Genomic DNA, 15,862 nt, shown 5'->3' on the forward strand with positions numbered 1-15,862 from the left:
TATTGGGACTTGCTTCACCTCATCCATTCTGGCCAAAAATAGACCAAAATCAACGTCTACTTAACCTAAGGGGTTATTGATTTGTACCTACAATCAAGTCAGAAACGGGGCTTAACTAGTGCTGATGGAGCTACTTCGAGAAATACAATACCCAAATAAGAAAAAAGGATTTCCGAGTCCATGACCAGCGTTTCCAGGGCTGAATCTGACGTAAGATTTGGTCCTGGTTGTTTTTTGCGGGTCGCACTCTAGCGGAAATATATACACTCATATACAAAGGCCCAATATTTGAAATATATCCAAGTTTTATGTGGGTCGCTTCGATATTCAGGAAGTCATTATTCACTAGGTTCATGATTGCTTTATATGGATAATATGTATTTTGATAATTAGGATAGATTGCTAGAAACACCGCGCAAAGCCGCTTGTATAGGATATCACATAATGGAAGCATTATAGAAGGATCCGCCAGATAAACCATCATCGTACTCATCATGAAAATTCGGTGCGTATGGTTTAGCGATTCACCGGCTGAGCACCTAAGACCCATCCGATACCACTGACTAAACCGCCTGTCACCATGTTACTGACCACATCTCGCTTACGCACCCTCTCTTCAGCGGAGTCCTCGCTGGACCCGCGAACGTGAGATGATGACGTCGGTTGTTGGTCGGTGGTAGCGGCGCTGCCGCTGAGCGGGAATGCGTTCTTGTGGAGGGCTAGCGCGGCGCCTCGGGCAACTTCGAAGAGACCCATGGGGGCTTCTTCGGCGTTGAGACGGTCGTGATGGGCCCGAGCACGTCGAGCGTGTTGTTTCTTTGTTTCGTATGCGTCCTGTTCGCTATCTGTTGGTCCAAAGCCACCAGGGACTGATGAGAGGTTGTCCCCCTTGGTGTCCCATACTTCTTCCTCTTCGGCTTCGCGCGTGCGAAGGCCGTTCATCTCCTCGTCGCACCGTCGCCAGGCGCCGAGGATCTCAGGGAGTGGGTCGGGAGAGGGGACGAGGATCAGGGCAAGAGAAAGAAGTTCCATTCGTTGGGAAAGTTGGGTTATTTGGGCTTGGAGGTTGGCAGATGAGGATAACGCAGGATCGCGGTACCGGCCAGCATTGTAGACAGCACGCCAGGAAATGTCATCCCTTACGGCTGGGTTTGTAAGGGGTGAGGAAGTGGATAGGAGAGATGGAGGAGTGAGACGCGTGAGGATGTAAGAATATGCGGTACCGAAATCATTGGACGAGAGAGCCGATGAAATTGCAAGTGACATAATACGTCGCTCAGCTGTGACGACGGCATCCTCCTCGGAAGTAGACGGAAGATCTAGGTCGTCGCTATCGGAGAGGCGAGTGGAAAAACCAGCCGCAACTAGATTTCTTCCGATCGCAAGAAGATCATCGACCTTCGTATAGGCCTTTGAATTTTGATCAAGCACCTTCTCGATCAAGGAAATAGGATCGGGGTGCACACGGATACTGACAGGTTGAAAGGGAACACCATGTTGCAGAGTTAGGGAGTAGAAAGATAGAGCATGTGTTGCTGATATGAGGGCACGAATCTCCTTGAAGGAGACGGATTCTGGAAAGTGTGGCTGGAAGGCTTGCAAGCTGCGGATAAAAGTTAGCTCCTTGGTCGATCTGACGCTCATTTGGATCAAGTCTTACATGTCGTACGCTCGCCTCATGCCTCCCCTAGTTCTGTTTCCATTGCTAGCGTTGTCGTAAGTGGTGAATATAGCCTCTTTCACGGCATCTTCGACTTGGGCAGAGCTAAGGGCAGTTTTGGAATTTATATAGATATCAACGGCCAAGTTGTATTCTACACGGATAATTAGTCCCCACATTATGAAAGATGGGATAGTATTTGCTTACCTTTGAACTCTAGCAATGCCTTCAAGATCTCTGCCTCTACCACATCTCGTGAGACCCTCCAAAAGAGGCCATGACAGGGTAAATTGCTTTCATTTCCTTCTATTTTGTCTGATCCCCAATGCTGCAGCCAGAGAATCTGCTGGCGAACGTCCCGCCAGTCATGGCTAAGTTTTGTTTGTCTTACAATAGATGAGACAATGTTCCGCAATTCTTGTAATTGCGTATCTTGGTTACTATGAAGGCAGATATTGGCAGCTGTCCTGCATGTAATCGGATGTCCGAGTTCGGCCAACGTCTTGATGGAGAGAAGAATAGCGCTGAGGAACGATATAGAGGAGGCGGAAGGGTATGTTAGTGGATTTGATGCCACCAATAAAGCGTTCTGCAGAAGGGACACCCTCGATGACGAAGAGATTTGAGATGCATCAAACGTCACCGAGGGAAATACCGAGCTGTTAGGTGAGATAAATAAGTGATCCTCAAGGCTCAACAGCTCGGCAACCCGAGTCAGAACTTTGACTGAGCCTTCCAGACAAGACTTGCTTGTATCGGAAGTTGTGTAGATAACAGCAAGCCCTGATTGACCATATCGAAGATTCAGGTCCTTCGACACATCGCGGTCATATTTTTGGTCTTCTTCCTCAAAGCCTCCAAGGTCCGCATCCTCTGGACCATTCCAATTAAGGAATGCATTCACAGTGCTCTCATGATCTACTAGACTTCGCGCCAGCAGCCATTCGTTCACGTATTGCCATCCGGAGGTATTCTTATCATGCTGTTGGGTGCTAACCTGAGGAAGGGAGATGAAATTGGCCTCCGCAGCCTGATTGAGTCTACGCCTTTTCGATCGGTTACTCCCGTACATCCACGGGCCAAGTAGTCCGCGTAAGTTGTTCACTAGATCCATGCTGTTCTTCTGAGCGCCCGTCATTGAGAGAAGTACATTGATCGCGGTGTGGCTGTCCATCGTCTCTAGAACATCCAGAGAGAATGTTTCATCCTGACTGGGATAGAATTCGTAGTTAAGTCGGAGCAGCGGTAGTAAGCTAGAGATTAACCATGTCCGCACGGTCGGTAAGCGCTGGTAGAACGGTAAAAGAAGTTCAAGTATAAGGGGTTGAAGGGCAGTTTCCAGATCTATACGGTATGCCCGATGTATGAGGAATTGAGTTAAAAGGTCGGCTGGATCTTGACTGTCTTCGTCGTCGTGGTACTTTAGTGGGAGTAAACGAAGCGTCCGTACACGTTTCTTGGCAGCAGCCTCTGAGAAATTGTCGACTGGGGAAACATCGATATCGTCACCGTCTGGTTGCGATGGATGGCCATCTAAAAGCTCTTGAAGGACTGGCGTGTAAGACTGGGGCGCTGTGCTTTCCGGCAGAAAGGTCAAGATGATGCGAAGTATCCGGTCAAGAGGAAGGTAGGCTGGAAACTGGGCGTGTAGCTGTGGTAAGCGGGAGACATTCCCAGTAACACAAAGATGGGTGGCTAGAAGAATCGCATGAGCACCGGATCGTCGACCAGAAATCGCCATGGCGTCAATCAGCGGCTCCTTCGCCGGGGAATGAGGGAAAAATAAAGAGGGTGATGTGGTCGGGAGCAATACTAAAGACGTCAAACGCTGACGCTCGGACCAACTTGGGCGGAAAGCGGCGAATCGACCGGAAGAACCTCATCGCATCCTGACCTCCGCTCCTACACGCTGTGCCCACTCGTTTCCCCTCCTCTCATCTACCACCAAACACACAATGGCTTCGGGTTTTGGTCTCAATGGCGGTATGTGCTCATTGTCTAGCGTCTGAGGGGGGATTGCTGTCACAATTGATTACGATTTCGTGGTGCTCGGTCGCGATACGTTTCTTCGATGGACGTCCCCGGCTAATACTTGCGTTCTCCCACAGGTCCCTCCCGCTGCTACAACTTCTGGCAGGAAGTCCTCGGCTGCTACGTTGTCAACGCCGGCGACGGTGAAACCGGCAAGAAGAAGTGTATGCCCGCTTTGGAGGATTACTACGAGTGCCTGCACCACAGAAAAGAGGTAGGGTCTCGCCCTTGCACAATGGCTTCTCGCCCGTCAATCCAAGACGCAGTCGACTGTCCTGGTTGTTTTATATGTGGTTCTGCTATATTCTGACACCATGGACCTCCAGGCTTTGCGAACAATGAAGATGCAGGCCGCCTACCGGAAGGCCGAAGCCGCACACCCCCGGGAGAACGCGCCCAAGGCCGAGCAGATTCGCAGTTTGGGGCTGCTAGGGAAGGAAGAAGAGGCATCGGCTTTTCTAACGAAGGCTTAAGGGGATTTTGTGCACACTAGGGGTGCGGTTCTGTTTTCGTTGTTTTTACTACCACCACCAATGTCGTGTTGTTATTTCCCACTTGGAGTCCCTCAGTGTATAGAAATGGACAAGTCTATTTGATGCGCGCCGTTTCGACGATCATCGCAGTGTGTGATGTCTGCTAGGAATGCTGCGAATCACCGCAACCCCGTGTTCCGGGACGACACGAAGATCGCTTTGACTGCTACTGTTTATTTCACTATGTCGACTCGATTTCCATAGATAAAAAAGTAGCAAGAAAGACCTACGTCAGTTATCGTATGGTAGTTTGTGGTGGAATATTACGACGGGAAGGGCTGTGTGAAGATGTCAAGTCAAGTGCTGTGCTATGGAAAGTAAATACTCCGCAGATGGATTATATATAAACTAAATTAGGTGCCGTTTGATTGGAGAATCGAGCAACGTGTCTCGGTCATCGCCTGAGGCAGACATTGGAGGGTCACCACCGCGTGGGAAGGCTTGCGCATGGGACAAGGAATTGTATTAGGGCCGTCCCTCGGTCAACGTGTGTGAGTGGACAAAGAATCCCCTTCCTTTACGACGAGACTATCTGGCATTTCTTGGCATGTTTTGGGGGAAATCGACACTTGAAGCTTATGGATTACTACTCATGGGGAACCAAGGAAGGTCCTGTCCGTCGCGATAGATCTCCGGGATCAACTTACTGGTTCTGGTGGTAGAATTAAGGATATAGTGGTACCTGCAGCTAAAACCCACGGATCACTTCGGCCGCGAGTCTCATCATGATGGACATTGGCAGCAATTTCGCGGCCGTCGATCGTGAGGTTGGCGCAGGGAGGGTCACGTGACTATAACGAAAACCTTTACGGGAGTGGGGCGGCTAAGCCGGGTTGAGCCTAGTGCAGGGCCCAAGCATGGGTAGGCGCGCCCAGGCAAAGATGCCCCCAATGATATAAACTGGCTGCGTGACCTCGAGGGGGGAAAACGAAAGCACGACGGGACGACTTGTTGATACTTACTTACTTACCTGGGAGCTTGACTGGCCCATACTTTAATATCGGCTCTTTCACCACCGACGACGTGCCCGTCATCTTCCCTCTCCACTTTTGGGATTAATATTTATTATTATTATTTTTTCCCCCCGGTGTGGTTTTATCTTTATTTTTTTTTATTTGTATTTTTTCTGCTGTCTTGATGCTCAAAAGTTTCTTTATGGTCTTAATACCTTCGGGCCTCACAGATGATCGACTTAATAGTGTGAAACTCCCTTCATCTAGTTTCTGTTATTTTTATTTTTCGTCAGGTTTACCTTAATTCTCCACTCTGTCGGATCGATCGTCCTACATCGACTTATTTTGTGTTTTATTCAAGTTCCCTCTCTGTCGTCCCTTTTAGTTCCATCCGTCAAATGGCTGTGGCGTGGGTGTAACGGTTCGGTATACTTTACATTCCTTACCTACCTGACTAAAACCATCTGCATACTGGAAGGATTCCCCCATTATAATATCTGAGGCGTCACCGGAACTCTTTGGGCTTGGCAACTTCTTTTTTTTTTATTCTTTTTTTTATTCTTTCAATTTTTATTCACTCACGATCGATCGTTGTATTTAATACACCTCAATCATCCTTTCATCCCCACCACCCCCTCTGTGAAGAGGTGATTGCCCGCCATGACCTCCAGGTAAGTTTTAACTGCCCAGCCCTGTCATATTTAGTTTCGCACGCTAACCATCTCGGGACAGGTTGGATCGCTTGGTCACGTGAGTATCACCATACTTGACCGTTCTCATGCTGACAAGGTCGATGCTAACCACTCTCACAGCTTGCTTGAGACGGGCAGCACGCCTCTCATCCGGAACACTGCCGCCCAACAACTGGCAGATGTCCAGAAACAACATCCAGATGAGCTATTCAACTTACTGGGGCGTATCCTCCCATATCTCAAGTCGAAATCATGGGATACCAGAACAGCTGCCGCCAGGGCGATCGGGCTCATTGTAACAAATGCCGACATCTTTGACCCCAATGAAGAGGATGGCCTAGGGATCAAAAAGACCGACGAGGATGACGACCTAGCGGTAGAAATTAAATCTGAAGAGGCCCAACTATCACCGTCGGATGAACTCCTTCAGTTAGAACGTCTGGATCTAACCTCGATTTTAAAGTACGGAAAAAGGCTACTAGGGAGTGCTGGTAAAGAATATGAATACTCTTTGGCCGCCATGGATCCCATATCTCGGCTGCAGCATCAGAAGAAAACATTGAGCTCCCGATTGGGCCTTGCAGGGGAGTATATCGAGGAAGACCTGATCGATGACACTGACTTAGGCTTGAAGACCCCGGCTATCAAGGAGGATCCATCTTCTCACACGGCTGCTTCCCGAGAGAACAGCCACCAACTTTCTGCTTCTGTGACCACACCAAGTGAGCCTGCTAACGGAGAGGAGTCCGGACTGAGCAAGCGGCAACTGAATCAGCTGAAACGAAAAAATAAACAGAGTGCGAAGATGGGTGCCAATAAAGTGCGCGTCGTCGACCTCTCTGCGCGGAAGACGTCCGACGTCACGACACCGTCAGTGACGACTCCGCACCCTATTAAAGCAGAGAATGGAGAAGAGCGGAACGGCGACTCGAAATCAGACTACTTCTCTCTTGAACGACCTGCTGGCGATGATGACTCGAAGATCGTCTCCGAATTTAAAGGAGAGGCTGCCCCAGAAAAACCTCTAATACAGCCTGAGACCTCCGACGAAGGCCCTAGCATCGCATGGCCCTATGAACCAATGTGTGATTTTCTCATGGTCGATCTGTTTGATCCAAATTGGGAAGTCCGACATGGAGCTGCGATGGCCCTGCGAGAGGTCATTCGCGTTCAAGGTGCCGGTGCTGGGCGCTTGCGAGGGAAGAGCAGATCTGAAAACGACACCTTGAATCGCAAATGGCTGGATGATCTTGCATGTCGCCTTCTTTGCGTGCTCATGCTTGACCGTTTCGGCGACTACATCTCTGACAACGTTGTCGCCCCCATTCGAGAGACTGTAGGTCAAACATTAGGTGCTCTCTTGTCTCAGCTCCCATCCCGTTCCGTCATCGCCGTCTATAGATGCCTATACCGGATCATCATGCAAATTGACTTAGGACTAGACCGCCCTATTTGGGAAGTTTGCCATGGTGGTATGATCGGTCTCAGGTATTTAGTGGCAGTCCGCAAAGACTTGCTTGTCAAGGATGCAAAGCTCATGGACGGGGTCCTGGAGGCAGTCATGAAGGGCCTGGGTGATTACGATGACGATGTTCGTGCAGTGAGTGCAGCAACACTTGTTCCTATTGCAGAGGAATTCGTGACTTCTCGGCAGAGCACGCTCGGCACTTTGATGACCATCGTTTGGGAATGCCTTTCCAATCTCCAAGATGATCTCAGCGCCAGTACTGGCTCGGTGATGGACCTTCTAGCGAAGCTCTGCACGTTCCGTGAAGTCCTTGATGCTATGAAAGCGAATGCAGCTGTGGACCCTGAGTCATCATTTGGCAATCTTGTTCCTCGCCTCTATCCTTTCCTGCGGCATACAATTACCAGTGTGCGCTCGGCCGTGCTCCGGGCTCTTATCACGTTTTTGCAGCTAGAAGGAGATGGCACCAACGAATGGGTCAATGGCAAAGCGCTCCGCTTGATTTTCCAGAATTTGCTGGTGGAGCGAAACGAGAGTGTTCTGAAATTGTCTCTCCAAGTCTGGTCAGAACTGCTCAAAGCGCTCGATAAGCATGGGTCCTTCAAATCAGAGGCCGAACTGTTATCTCACATCCAGCCTCTCATTACCTTGAGTATAGCTCCTTTCGGCGTTCCTCGCTATCCCGTCCCCATGAATGCCTCCCTCTTTATCAAGCCGTCCGGTGTACCGTTCCCAATGAGCGCAGCTGCACCAGCAAAGTCCTCACCCAGTGCCTTTAACAACACCTCCGATGCGACCAAGAAGAGGGGTCGCAAGGCAGAGAAGAAAGAAGTGCCCCCGCCTTCGGCTCACAATGTCGATGGCCATATGCTGCAGGGTGATATCGACTTGGTAGGTACGGACACCATGCTGCGGTCGAAGATCTATGCTGCAAAGGCTCTTGGTCAATTGCTCTCTCACTGGGATAAGAACGGGCTTCCAAGCCTCTGGCAGCCTATTATGCACGGCCTTAACCACTCCGCATCCACTTCCCAGCTGTCAACCGCTATGATTATAGAGGAATATGCTAGAATTACAGGATCTGACAGCCCATATGCTTCTGTACTGTGTGAACAGCTGCGCCCAATTATCGAAGGGGATCGTCCATCATGGTACGGCGACATAGCATGCTATCTTCATGTTGCACGTGCACAATGTCACTCATTGCTCAATGCCTTCCGGGACCACGCTCATGTTCCTGGCTCGAGGTTGCCCGTTCTAGCTGTCATTGTCCAAGGTGACGCCGAAGCTGGCCCGAGTGCCTTCTCGCTGGCGGACGCTGAAAAGGTTGTTGGACCCGATTTCGAGCGCCTAAAGAAGGGCCTGGCGCCAGCTCAGCGCATCACAGCTCTTCAGGTTCTGAACGACACAAGAGCAACTGCAGAGAGTGCAATCAACGAAGCCAGAAGCGTCCGCGAAGCAAGGGACCTGCGTATCCTCGCTGCCGCAGCGGGCGCTCTAGTTGCCATGCATGACATCCCCAAGAAACCAAGTCACATCATCAAGGGAATGATGGACAGTATCAAGAAAGAAGAGAATGCAGAACTTCAACAACGCTCTGCTACTGCAGTTGCTACTCTGGTGGAGTACTATACTACCGCGACCAAGCGGGGCCCTGTCGATAAGGTCATTGGTAATCTGGTGAAATACTGCTGTGTCGATACGTCCGAGACTCCCGAATTCCACCACAATGCAGGTCTGGAGAAATCGATTCTATCCCTCCGCAAAGAAGAAGACCGCCGTGACCATCCCGATGCAGCGAAATTTGAAAGGGAAGCAAAGGAAGCAAGAATCATGCGTCGCGGCGCCAAGGAGGCGTTGGAGCAACTGGCTGTGAAGTTCGGTTCGGCACTCTTGGAAAAAGTTCCTAACCTTGCATCTCTAGTTGAACGACCGCTTAGAGATGCCCTCACCAATGAGCTCCCAGCAGACATTCACGACCCCGACAATGAACTTGGCCAAGAAGTCGTGGATGGTTTGTCCACGCTACGTGCCCTATTACCCAAGTTCGATCCTGGTCTTCATTCGTGGGTCATTAGTCTCATGCCCCTGATTTCCAAAGCACTGCAATGTAGACTGTCTGTGATTCGGTACGCAGCTGCCAAGTGCTTCGCAACTGTCTGCAGTGTCATTACGGTGGAAGGCATGACCATGTTAGTCGAGAAAGTACTGCCTACCATTAGCAATGGTCTGGATGTGCACCACCGCCAGGGAGCCGTAGAATGCATTTACCACCTTATCCATGTGATGGAAGATGGAATTCTACCCTATGTCATCTTCCTTGTTGTCCCCGTCTTGGGTCGCATGAGCGATTCTGACAACGATGTCAGGCTGCTAGCTACAACGTCATTTGCAACCTTAGTCAAGCTTGTTCCCCTAGAAGCTGGCATCCCGGATCCTCCAGGCCTTTCCGAGGAATTGCTCAAAGGACGAGAGAGGGAAAGGAAGTTCATGTCCCAAATGTTGGATGTGCGGAAGGTGGAGGAGTTCGCCTTACCAGTAGCAATTAAAGCGGAGCTTAGACCTTACCAACAAGAGGGTGTCAACTGGCTTGCTTTCCTCAACCGCTATAATTTACATGGCATCCTTTGTGACGATATGGGTCTCGGTAAGACTCTTCAGACAATTTGCATCGTCGCTAGTGATCATCATTTGCGAGCCGAAGAGTTTGCGCGGACACAAGCGCCCGAGGTCAGAAAGCTTCCGTCCTTGATTGTATGCCCCCCGTCACTGTCTGGACACTGGCAACAAGAAATCAAGCAATACGCCCCGTTCCTTAAGTGTGTTGCGTACGTTGGACCTCCGGTAGAACGCGCACGGTTGAAGGGTTCCCTCGGCGATGCTGACATTGTTATTACCTCCTACGACATTTGCCGAAATGACAGTGATGTTATTACCCCGCTGAACTGGAACTACTGCGTCTTGGATGAGGGACATCTTATCAAGAATCCAAAGGCCAAGGTCACCCTTGCTGTCAAACGTGTTGCCAGCAATCACCGCTTGATCCTTTCTGGCACCCCCATTCAAAATAACGTGCTGGAGTTGTGGTCCCTCTTTGACTTCCTGATGCCTGGTTTCCTTGGTACTGAAAAGGTCTTCCTGGATCGTTTCGCCAAGCCAATTGCAGCGAGCCGTTTCAGCAAATCGTCCTCGAAGGAACAAGAAGCTGGTGCATTGGCAATTGAGGCCTTGCACAAACAGGTGCTCCCCTTCTTGCTCCGTCGTCTAAAGGAGGAAGTTCTTAACGATCTACCACCGAAGATTATCCAGAACTACTATTGTGATCCTAGTGAACTTCAGAAGAAACTCTTTGAGGACTTCACGAAGAAGGAGCAGAAGCAGCTGGCGAACAAGATGGGCAGTTCAGAAAAGTCCGACAAAGAGCACATCTTCCAAGCATTGCAGTATATGCGACGCCTCTGCAACTCTCCTGCGCTTGTGGTTAAAGACGGGCACAAGCAGTACGACGAGGTCCAGCAATACCTTCAGGCAAAGAATTCTTACATCCGCGATGTTTCACATGCTCCTAAGCTTAGCGCTTTGCGCGATCTCCTCCTCGACTGTGGCATCGGTGTTGACCCGCCAAGCGAAGGGGACCTGGGCACTGGTGCAAGCTATGTGAGTCCCCACCGGGCTCTAATCTTCTGTCAGATGAAGGAAATGCTCGACATCGTGCAAAGCGAAGTCCTCAAGAAACTTCTACCATCGGTTCAGTATCTCCGTCTAGACGGCAGTGTGGAAGCCACCAAGCGTCAGGACATCGTCAACCGATTCAATACAGATCCTAGTTACGATGCCTTGCTTCTGACCACTAGTGTTGGTGGACTTGGTCTGAACTTGACAGGTGCCGACACAGTCATCTTTGTTGAGCATGACTGGAACCCGCAGAAGGATATCCAGGCCATGGACCGTGCACATCGTATCGGCCAGAAGAAGGTCGTCAATGTCTACCGTTTGATCACCAGAGGTACTTTGGAGGAGAAGATTCTGAAGTAAGTTCCTCCCGATTTAAAATGTTCCAATAAACAACAACACATACTAACTTGTCTACCCCAGCCTCCAACGCTTCAAGATCGACGTGGCATCGACGGTGGTCAACCAACAAAACGCAGGCCTAAACACAATGGACACAGACCAGCTCCTAGACCTATTTAATCTCGGAGAAACGGCCGAGAATGCCGAGAAACCCAGCGACAACGCCGCCGGCAACGAAGTCGACATGGTCGACATCGACGGCGAAGTCAAAGAAAAGGGCAAGAAGGGCTGGCTCGACGACCTCGGCGAGCTCTGGGACGACCGTCAATACCAAGAAGAATACAACCTGGACTCATTCCTGCAGACGATGAAAGGTTGATTGATAAATCATGCCAAAACTTCGGTTTCCTAAACAAACCCTCTTGTGTTACAATGGACTGGAGTTCTCAGGGTCGTTCTTATGGAACTTCGCAGGGGAAAAAAAAACCCCCTCAACTGCAAAAGACATCAGCCATGCTTCTCCTTTCTTGTCTTATTCCCGTTTCATCCCTCTTCTTTTCACCTTCTGATCCTATCTTATTACTAGACGATTGACTGAACCCAGGTGGGCGTTCGTTAGTGTTGTACATCCATCGCTCAGATTCTCTCCTCCTCCCCTCCCCTGTTTTCATACGAACTGTATCCCAGGAGTTTGGTGGCGATTTTTTTTTTTTTTTTTTTTTTTTTTTTTTTTTTTTTTTTTTTTTTTTTTTTTTTTTTTTTTTTTTTTGTGGGGTTTTTTTTTTTTTTTTTTGTTTCTTTTCGAATCTCTTACTTATCTTAATGATTCATTGAATCATTGATTGAACGAATGACTCGGTGCTTACGAAGACGAAATCAAGGATAGACATGGAGGGGAATTATGTATGTTATTTTATTCCCTTCCGTGGTGTTTATTTTATTTTACTTCATTATCCTTTTTCTTTTTCCTTTTCTTTTTCCTGCTGTACTTTTACCACTGCACTCGTGTACATATTGATAAGCGGTTGTTCATAAGATTCGATCCTATCATCTTGATACATAATTTGGTCTGCCAAGGACAGATATGTTTTGTCTACTTAGACGGTATGATGATGTATGTGTCTATTGTACTTACTGGGTAGATGTATGGTATGAAGAATTGATTAATTGGAACGATCTTATACACGGACATTGTAGATGGAAACAAGATCGGAAATAAAAGCACTGAAACCAGTTGTAGGACGTTCATTATTTCAACAATATCAACCGATCAACCAACAAGCACCATAAAAGTATGGAGATCTACTGTCCACAAGAGATAGTAGGCAAAACAAAAAGATGACAAACGCCGTCCAGAACCTGCATACCGGATGCCTCCGAACGCCTGCGTGTGACAAGAATCAAATACCCATTGATAGGTAGATAGGCGAAAAGAGACCAGGCCCAAAAGGAGAGAAACGTCAGAACCGACGAAACAAGTAAATACAGTGACTGATCGGTGATTTGGTATAATCTACGTGGGAAAAAAAAAAAGGAACTGAGGATCTGGGGAATCTGAAAGAAGGTTCTCAAAGTCGAAATGGCATCTATGTGCGACTCAAAACTCTCGTAAATTGCAATAACTGGTCGTGGCAGTTCCAAGTGGTTCGTTATGGTGGACAAGGAACGATTAAGAGCGGTTCTTTGGCTGAGCAAGCGCATTCAGCCGGCTCATGGTCAGCGCATTCCGGCTCCTCTGTCGTGCGCTGGCCGGGGTTCCCGTTCGACTAGCACTTATGGTCGACCGGAGAGGGGTGTGTGAACGCGCCTTGGAGGGGCTAGGGTTTGGCATCTTCGATGGGGAGAACTTGAACGGCGAGAGCTTCGATGGGGAACTCAGCTTGACTCTCTTCGCACTGCGGTTTTCTGCGGCGGTGTCGGCTGGCGGTACATTCTCGGTGTCAACATCTCTCCCAGCTGCATCTCGATGTCTCTTCTTGTTGCCGATGCCATGAGGCACACCTGGAACATCGGGAAGGGACGGATCATGAGTGGCTTCCGTGTCGCGGTGTCGCTTCTTGCTGCCGATTCCATGTGGAACGCCGGGGATATCCGGTATAGAGAGACTGGTAGGGGCATCTGATTGACGGACGTGACGGATGGTGGGCGACTTGATCTCGGTACCGGACTTCTTTGCAGCATGATCCGGTGTCAAAGTGGGCAAAGTGGGATATACAACATCCGATACAACCCGGGACGGAGAGCCGGTGGTTAATTTGGAGGGCGAAGGGGATGGCAGAGCTTCATCATCCTGCAATCTAGTGCTGGAGGAGAACTCAACACGTTTCTTCGGTGATGGGGTCACTGCAGGCTCCTCCGAAGCATCGCGGGTTCTGCCCAAAAGGAAGTTGGAACTGAATTCCGGGGCTGCCACATGTGTTCCTGCTGCGATCTTCGCGGGGTCTTTCGAAAACAAAGGCTGATGGGGACGAAGGATCGACTTTAGGTTCAACTGGGGCAAGCCGCTCTTGAATCGAGGGTTGAAGTCCGTGCGGGGTGTGCGCGGGGTTGTCGACTGCTTCGAAGTAGGGGAATGTGCAAGAGATGGTCGAGGGAGCATGCTGGTGCGAGAGGGTTTGAGGCTGGTGGCCGAAGTACGCGCCATGGAGGCTCGAGTAGGAGTCATCAAAGAACTGCGGATCGCAGGCCTCGTGCGACTCGCAGCTGGCCTTGACGCGCTCTTCTCACCAACCGTCTGACGGCGAGTGGAGGTGTCATCGCCCTTGTCATGTTTAACGCGCTTGGCACTAACTGGAGCAGGGGCAGGCGATTTAGTCGTCGATTTAGTCGTCGATTTGGTGGGCGAATTTTGGTTGGACTCATCCAACCGTGTCCGCTTGAGAGTCTTTTGGACAGGCTGGAAGCGACCGGGAGTGGCGCGGAAGGCCGACGCGTGTCCAGCAATTGAATCCATCTTCTTGAATTCAGCCATATGAGCAGCGCTGAATCGGTTGGCCTGGCCCTTTGGTTCGGCGATCCTGCGAGATTCTGCCTGGTCATTACCACCTTGGTCGGGCTGGCTCTCCTTCTCCTGAACCATCTGAGCTTTGATTCTAGCAACATCCTCGCGCACGCTCTCCATGAGCTTCTTGGCTTCATCGCTTAGCTGGGAGTCCGCGGAAGAAAACTTGAACTCGAAGGCGGGCGTGCCGTAGTATGCCGAAGCGGGCGAGGCCTTTGTCTTGCTGGGGGTAGTCTCGACTAGAGAATCTTTCATCACATTCCCTTCGGCATCTTTCTTAATCGGGTTAAAACCGAGGATCAGGCCCGAGTCCGCCTGCTTGGTGGTGCTTTGATGGACCTTGCTGGGATGCATCTCTTGGTGAGATGGACGAGTGACTGCACTGGTGGGTGTTTTCGCCGGGGTTTGCTTTTGAGCAGGAGTGGCCTTGTGTGGGGTGCGGACATCAGTTGTGGACTTTGGAGTAGCGGCGGTGGTGGTGGTGTGGTTAGAGGGAACGTCGGCGGGAGTTTCTTCGCGTTCCATGACGGAGGGGAGTTTGTTGTTCTTGTGGTTGGTTTCGGTAGTAGTGGTGGTGTTGTTGACAGGCGACGCGGGCGGCTGCGGTTCCTTCAATCAGGAACCAAAGTCAGTTGTCTGGCACTTGACAAGATCGATGCAAGGGCAACATGGGCAAGTGAATGAATGGGAATCAACCGGTCGATGGTTGTGTGGGCGACTTACATTCGAAGCCTGGCGATTACGCAGGCGGGCGGACCGTCGAACCGCCATGATGATGGGACGCGAGCGGTGTGAATTGAATTCAGGAAAGGATGGAAGACGCTGGCCGTGGAATGATGGAATTGTGGCAACGGGGACGAAGGGATGAAAAAGAAAGAGAGCGAAGGGCGAGCGTCGCCCGATTAGGCGAGAATGTAAACAAATATTGCCGGGCGGTGAGCTGACGTCAGTGGAGTGACTTCATGCAACGTGACTGGAGACCATCTGATGTCAGATGCCCGGAAACCATCATGTCCAGTATGCTTCTGACTCTTGAAAGTGGCTACTATCCTGCCTGTGCTAAGAGGACATGCCCCTTAGCTGCCGAGTCAGCACGCTATATTTATCACGTATCGTCAGCGACTCGACCATAGTACCCACGCTAGCGTCGAACTACTAGGAAGCATCTCCAAGACTCCAACATACCAACATTAGTATGACAGGCCCCAGTCGCCTGCGGAACACATTACTTGCAGATAAAGTAGGTAATAGATGTCCTCAGAGCTGCAGGGGGCTAAGTCAGACATTCCTGGTTGAGCAGGACAATCAATCATCGTTTTCCGTTTCCTTCCCCGTTCTTTACGCCCCCACACTGTAGTTCGGCATTCCCAAGTCATCGTTGATCCTCGTATACTGTAGTAGGAGATACACGTTGCTCCGGTAACATTATGACTCTAGTATGTAAGATAGTTCGAATAAACCTTTCGAGAGACCTGAACGAGAGCTTATCGTCTAGTCATAGAGCAAAGAG

At 50.0% G+C, this 15,862-nt stretch overlaps 4 protein-coding genes across 4 annotated transcripts; 2 read left to right on the forward strand and 2 right to left on the reverse strand.

The window, feature by feature from the left end:
• Positions 1-3,519, reverse strand: BDV37DRAFT_147680 (secretory pathway Sec39 family protein). Its single transcript, XM_032078918.1, has 3 exons — positions 1,868-3,519; positions 1,661-1,814; positions 1-1,603 (listed from the first exon to the last, which is right to left on the reverse strand). The coding sequence occupies exons 1-3, from the start codon at positions 3,399-3,401 to the stop codon at positions 517-519; spliced, it is 2,775 nt and encodes a 924-aa protein (XP_031940369.1). The 5' UTR covers positions 3,402-3,519; the 3' UTR covers positions 1-516.
• BDV37DRAFT_251000 (uncharacterized protein) lies at positions 3,419-4,600 on the forward strand. Its single transcript, XM_032082241.1, has 3 exons — positions 3,419-3,643; positions 3,769-3,905; positions 4,018-4,600. Exons 1-3 carry the CDS (start codon positions 3,616-3,618, stop codon positions 4,162-4,164), a joined length of 312 nt encoding a protein of 103 aa, XP_031940370.1. The 5' UTR covers positions 3,419-3,615; the 3' UTR covers positions 4,165-4,600.
• Positions 4,601-5,174: 574 nt separating this feature from the next.
• BDV37DRAFT_251002 (DNA-binding ATPase) lies at positions 5,175-12,077 on the forward strand. The gene is made up of 4 exons (XM_032082242.1): positions 5,175-5,848; positions 5,910-5,927; positions 5,990-11,368; positions 11,433-12,077. The coding sequence occupies exons 1-4, from the start codon at positions 5,838-5,840 to the stop codon at positions 11,728-11,730; spliced, it is 5,706 nt and encodes a 1,901-aa protein (XP_031940371.1). The 5' UTR covers positions 5,175-5,837; the 3' UTR covers positions 11,731-12,077.
• Positions 12,078-12,482: 405 nt separating this feature from the next.
• Positions 12,483-15,288, reverse strand: BDV37DRAFT_251004 (uncharacterized protein). The gene is made up of 2 exons (XM_032082243.1): positions 15,076-15,288; positions 12,483-14,961 (listed from the first exon to the last, which is right to left on the reverse strand). Exons 1-2 carry the CDS (start codon positions 15,121-15,123, stop codon positions 13,021-13,023), a joined length of 1,989 nt encoding a protein of 662 aa, XP_031940372.1. The 5' UTR covers positions 15,124-15,288; the 3' UTR covers positions 12,483-13,020.
• Positions 15,289-15,862: the final 574 nt, after the last annotated feature.

Source organism: Aspergillus pseudonomiae (genome assembly GCF_009193645.1).
Source record: "Aspergillus pseudonomiae strain CBS 119388 unplaced genomic scaffold BDV37scaffold_43, whole genome shotgun sequence".
Taxonomy (NCBI): domain Eukaryota; kingdom Fungi; phylum Ascomycota; class Eurotiomycetes; order Eurotiales; family Aspergillaceae; genus Aspergillus; species Aspergillus pseudonomiae.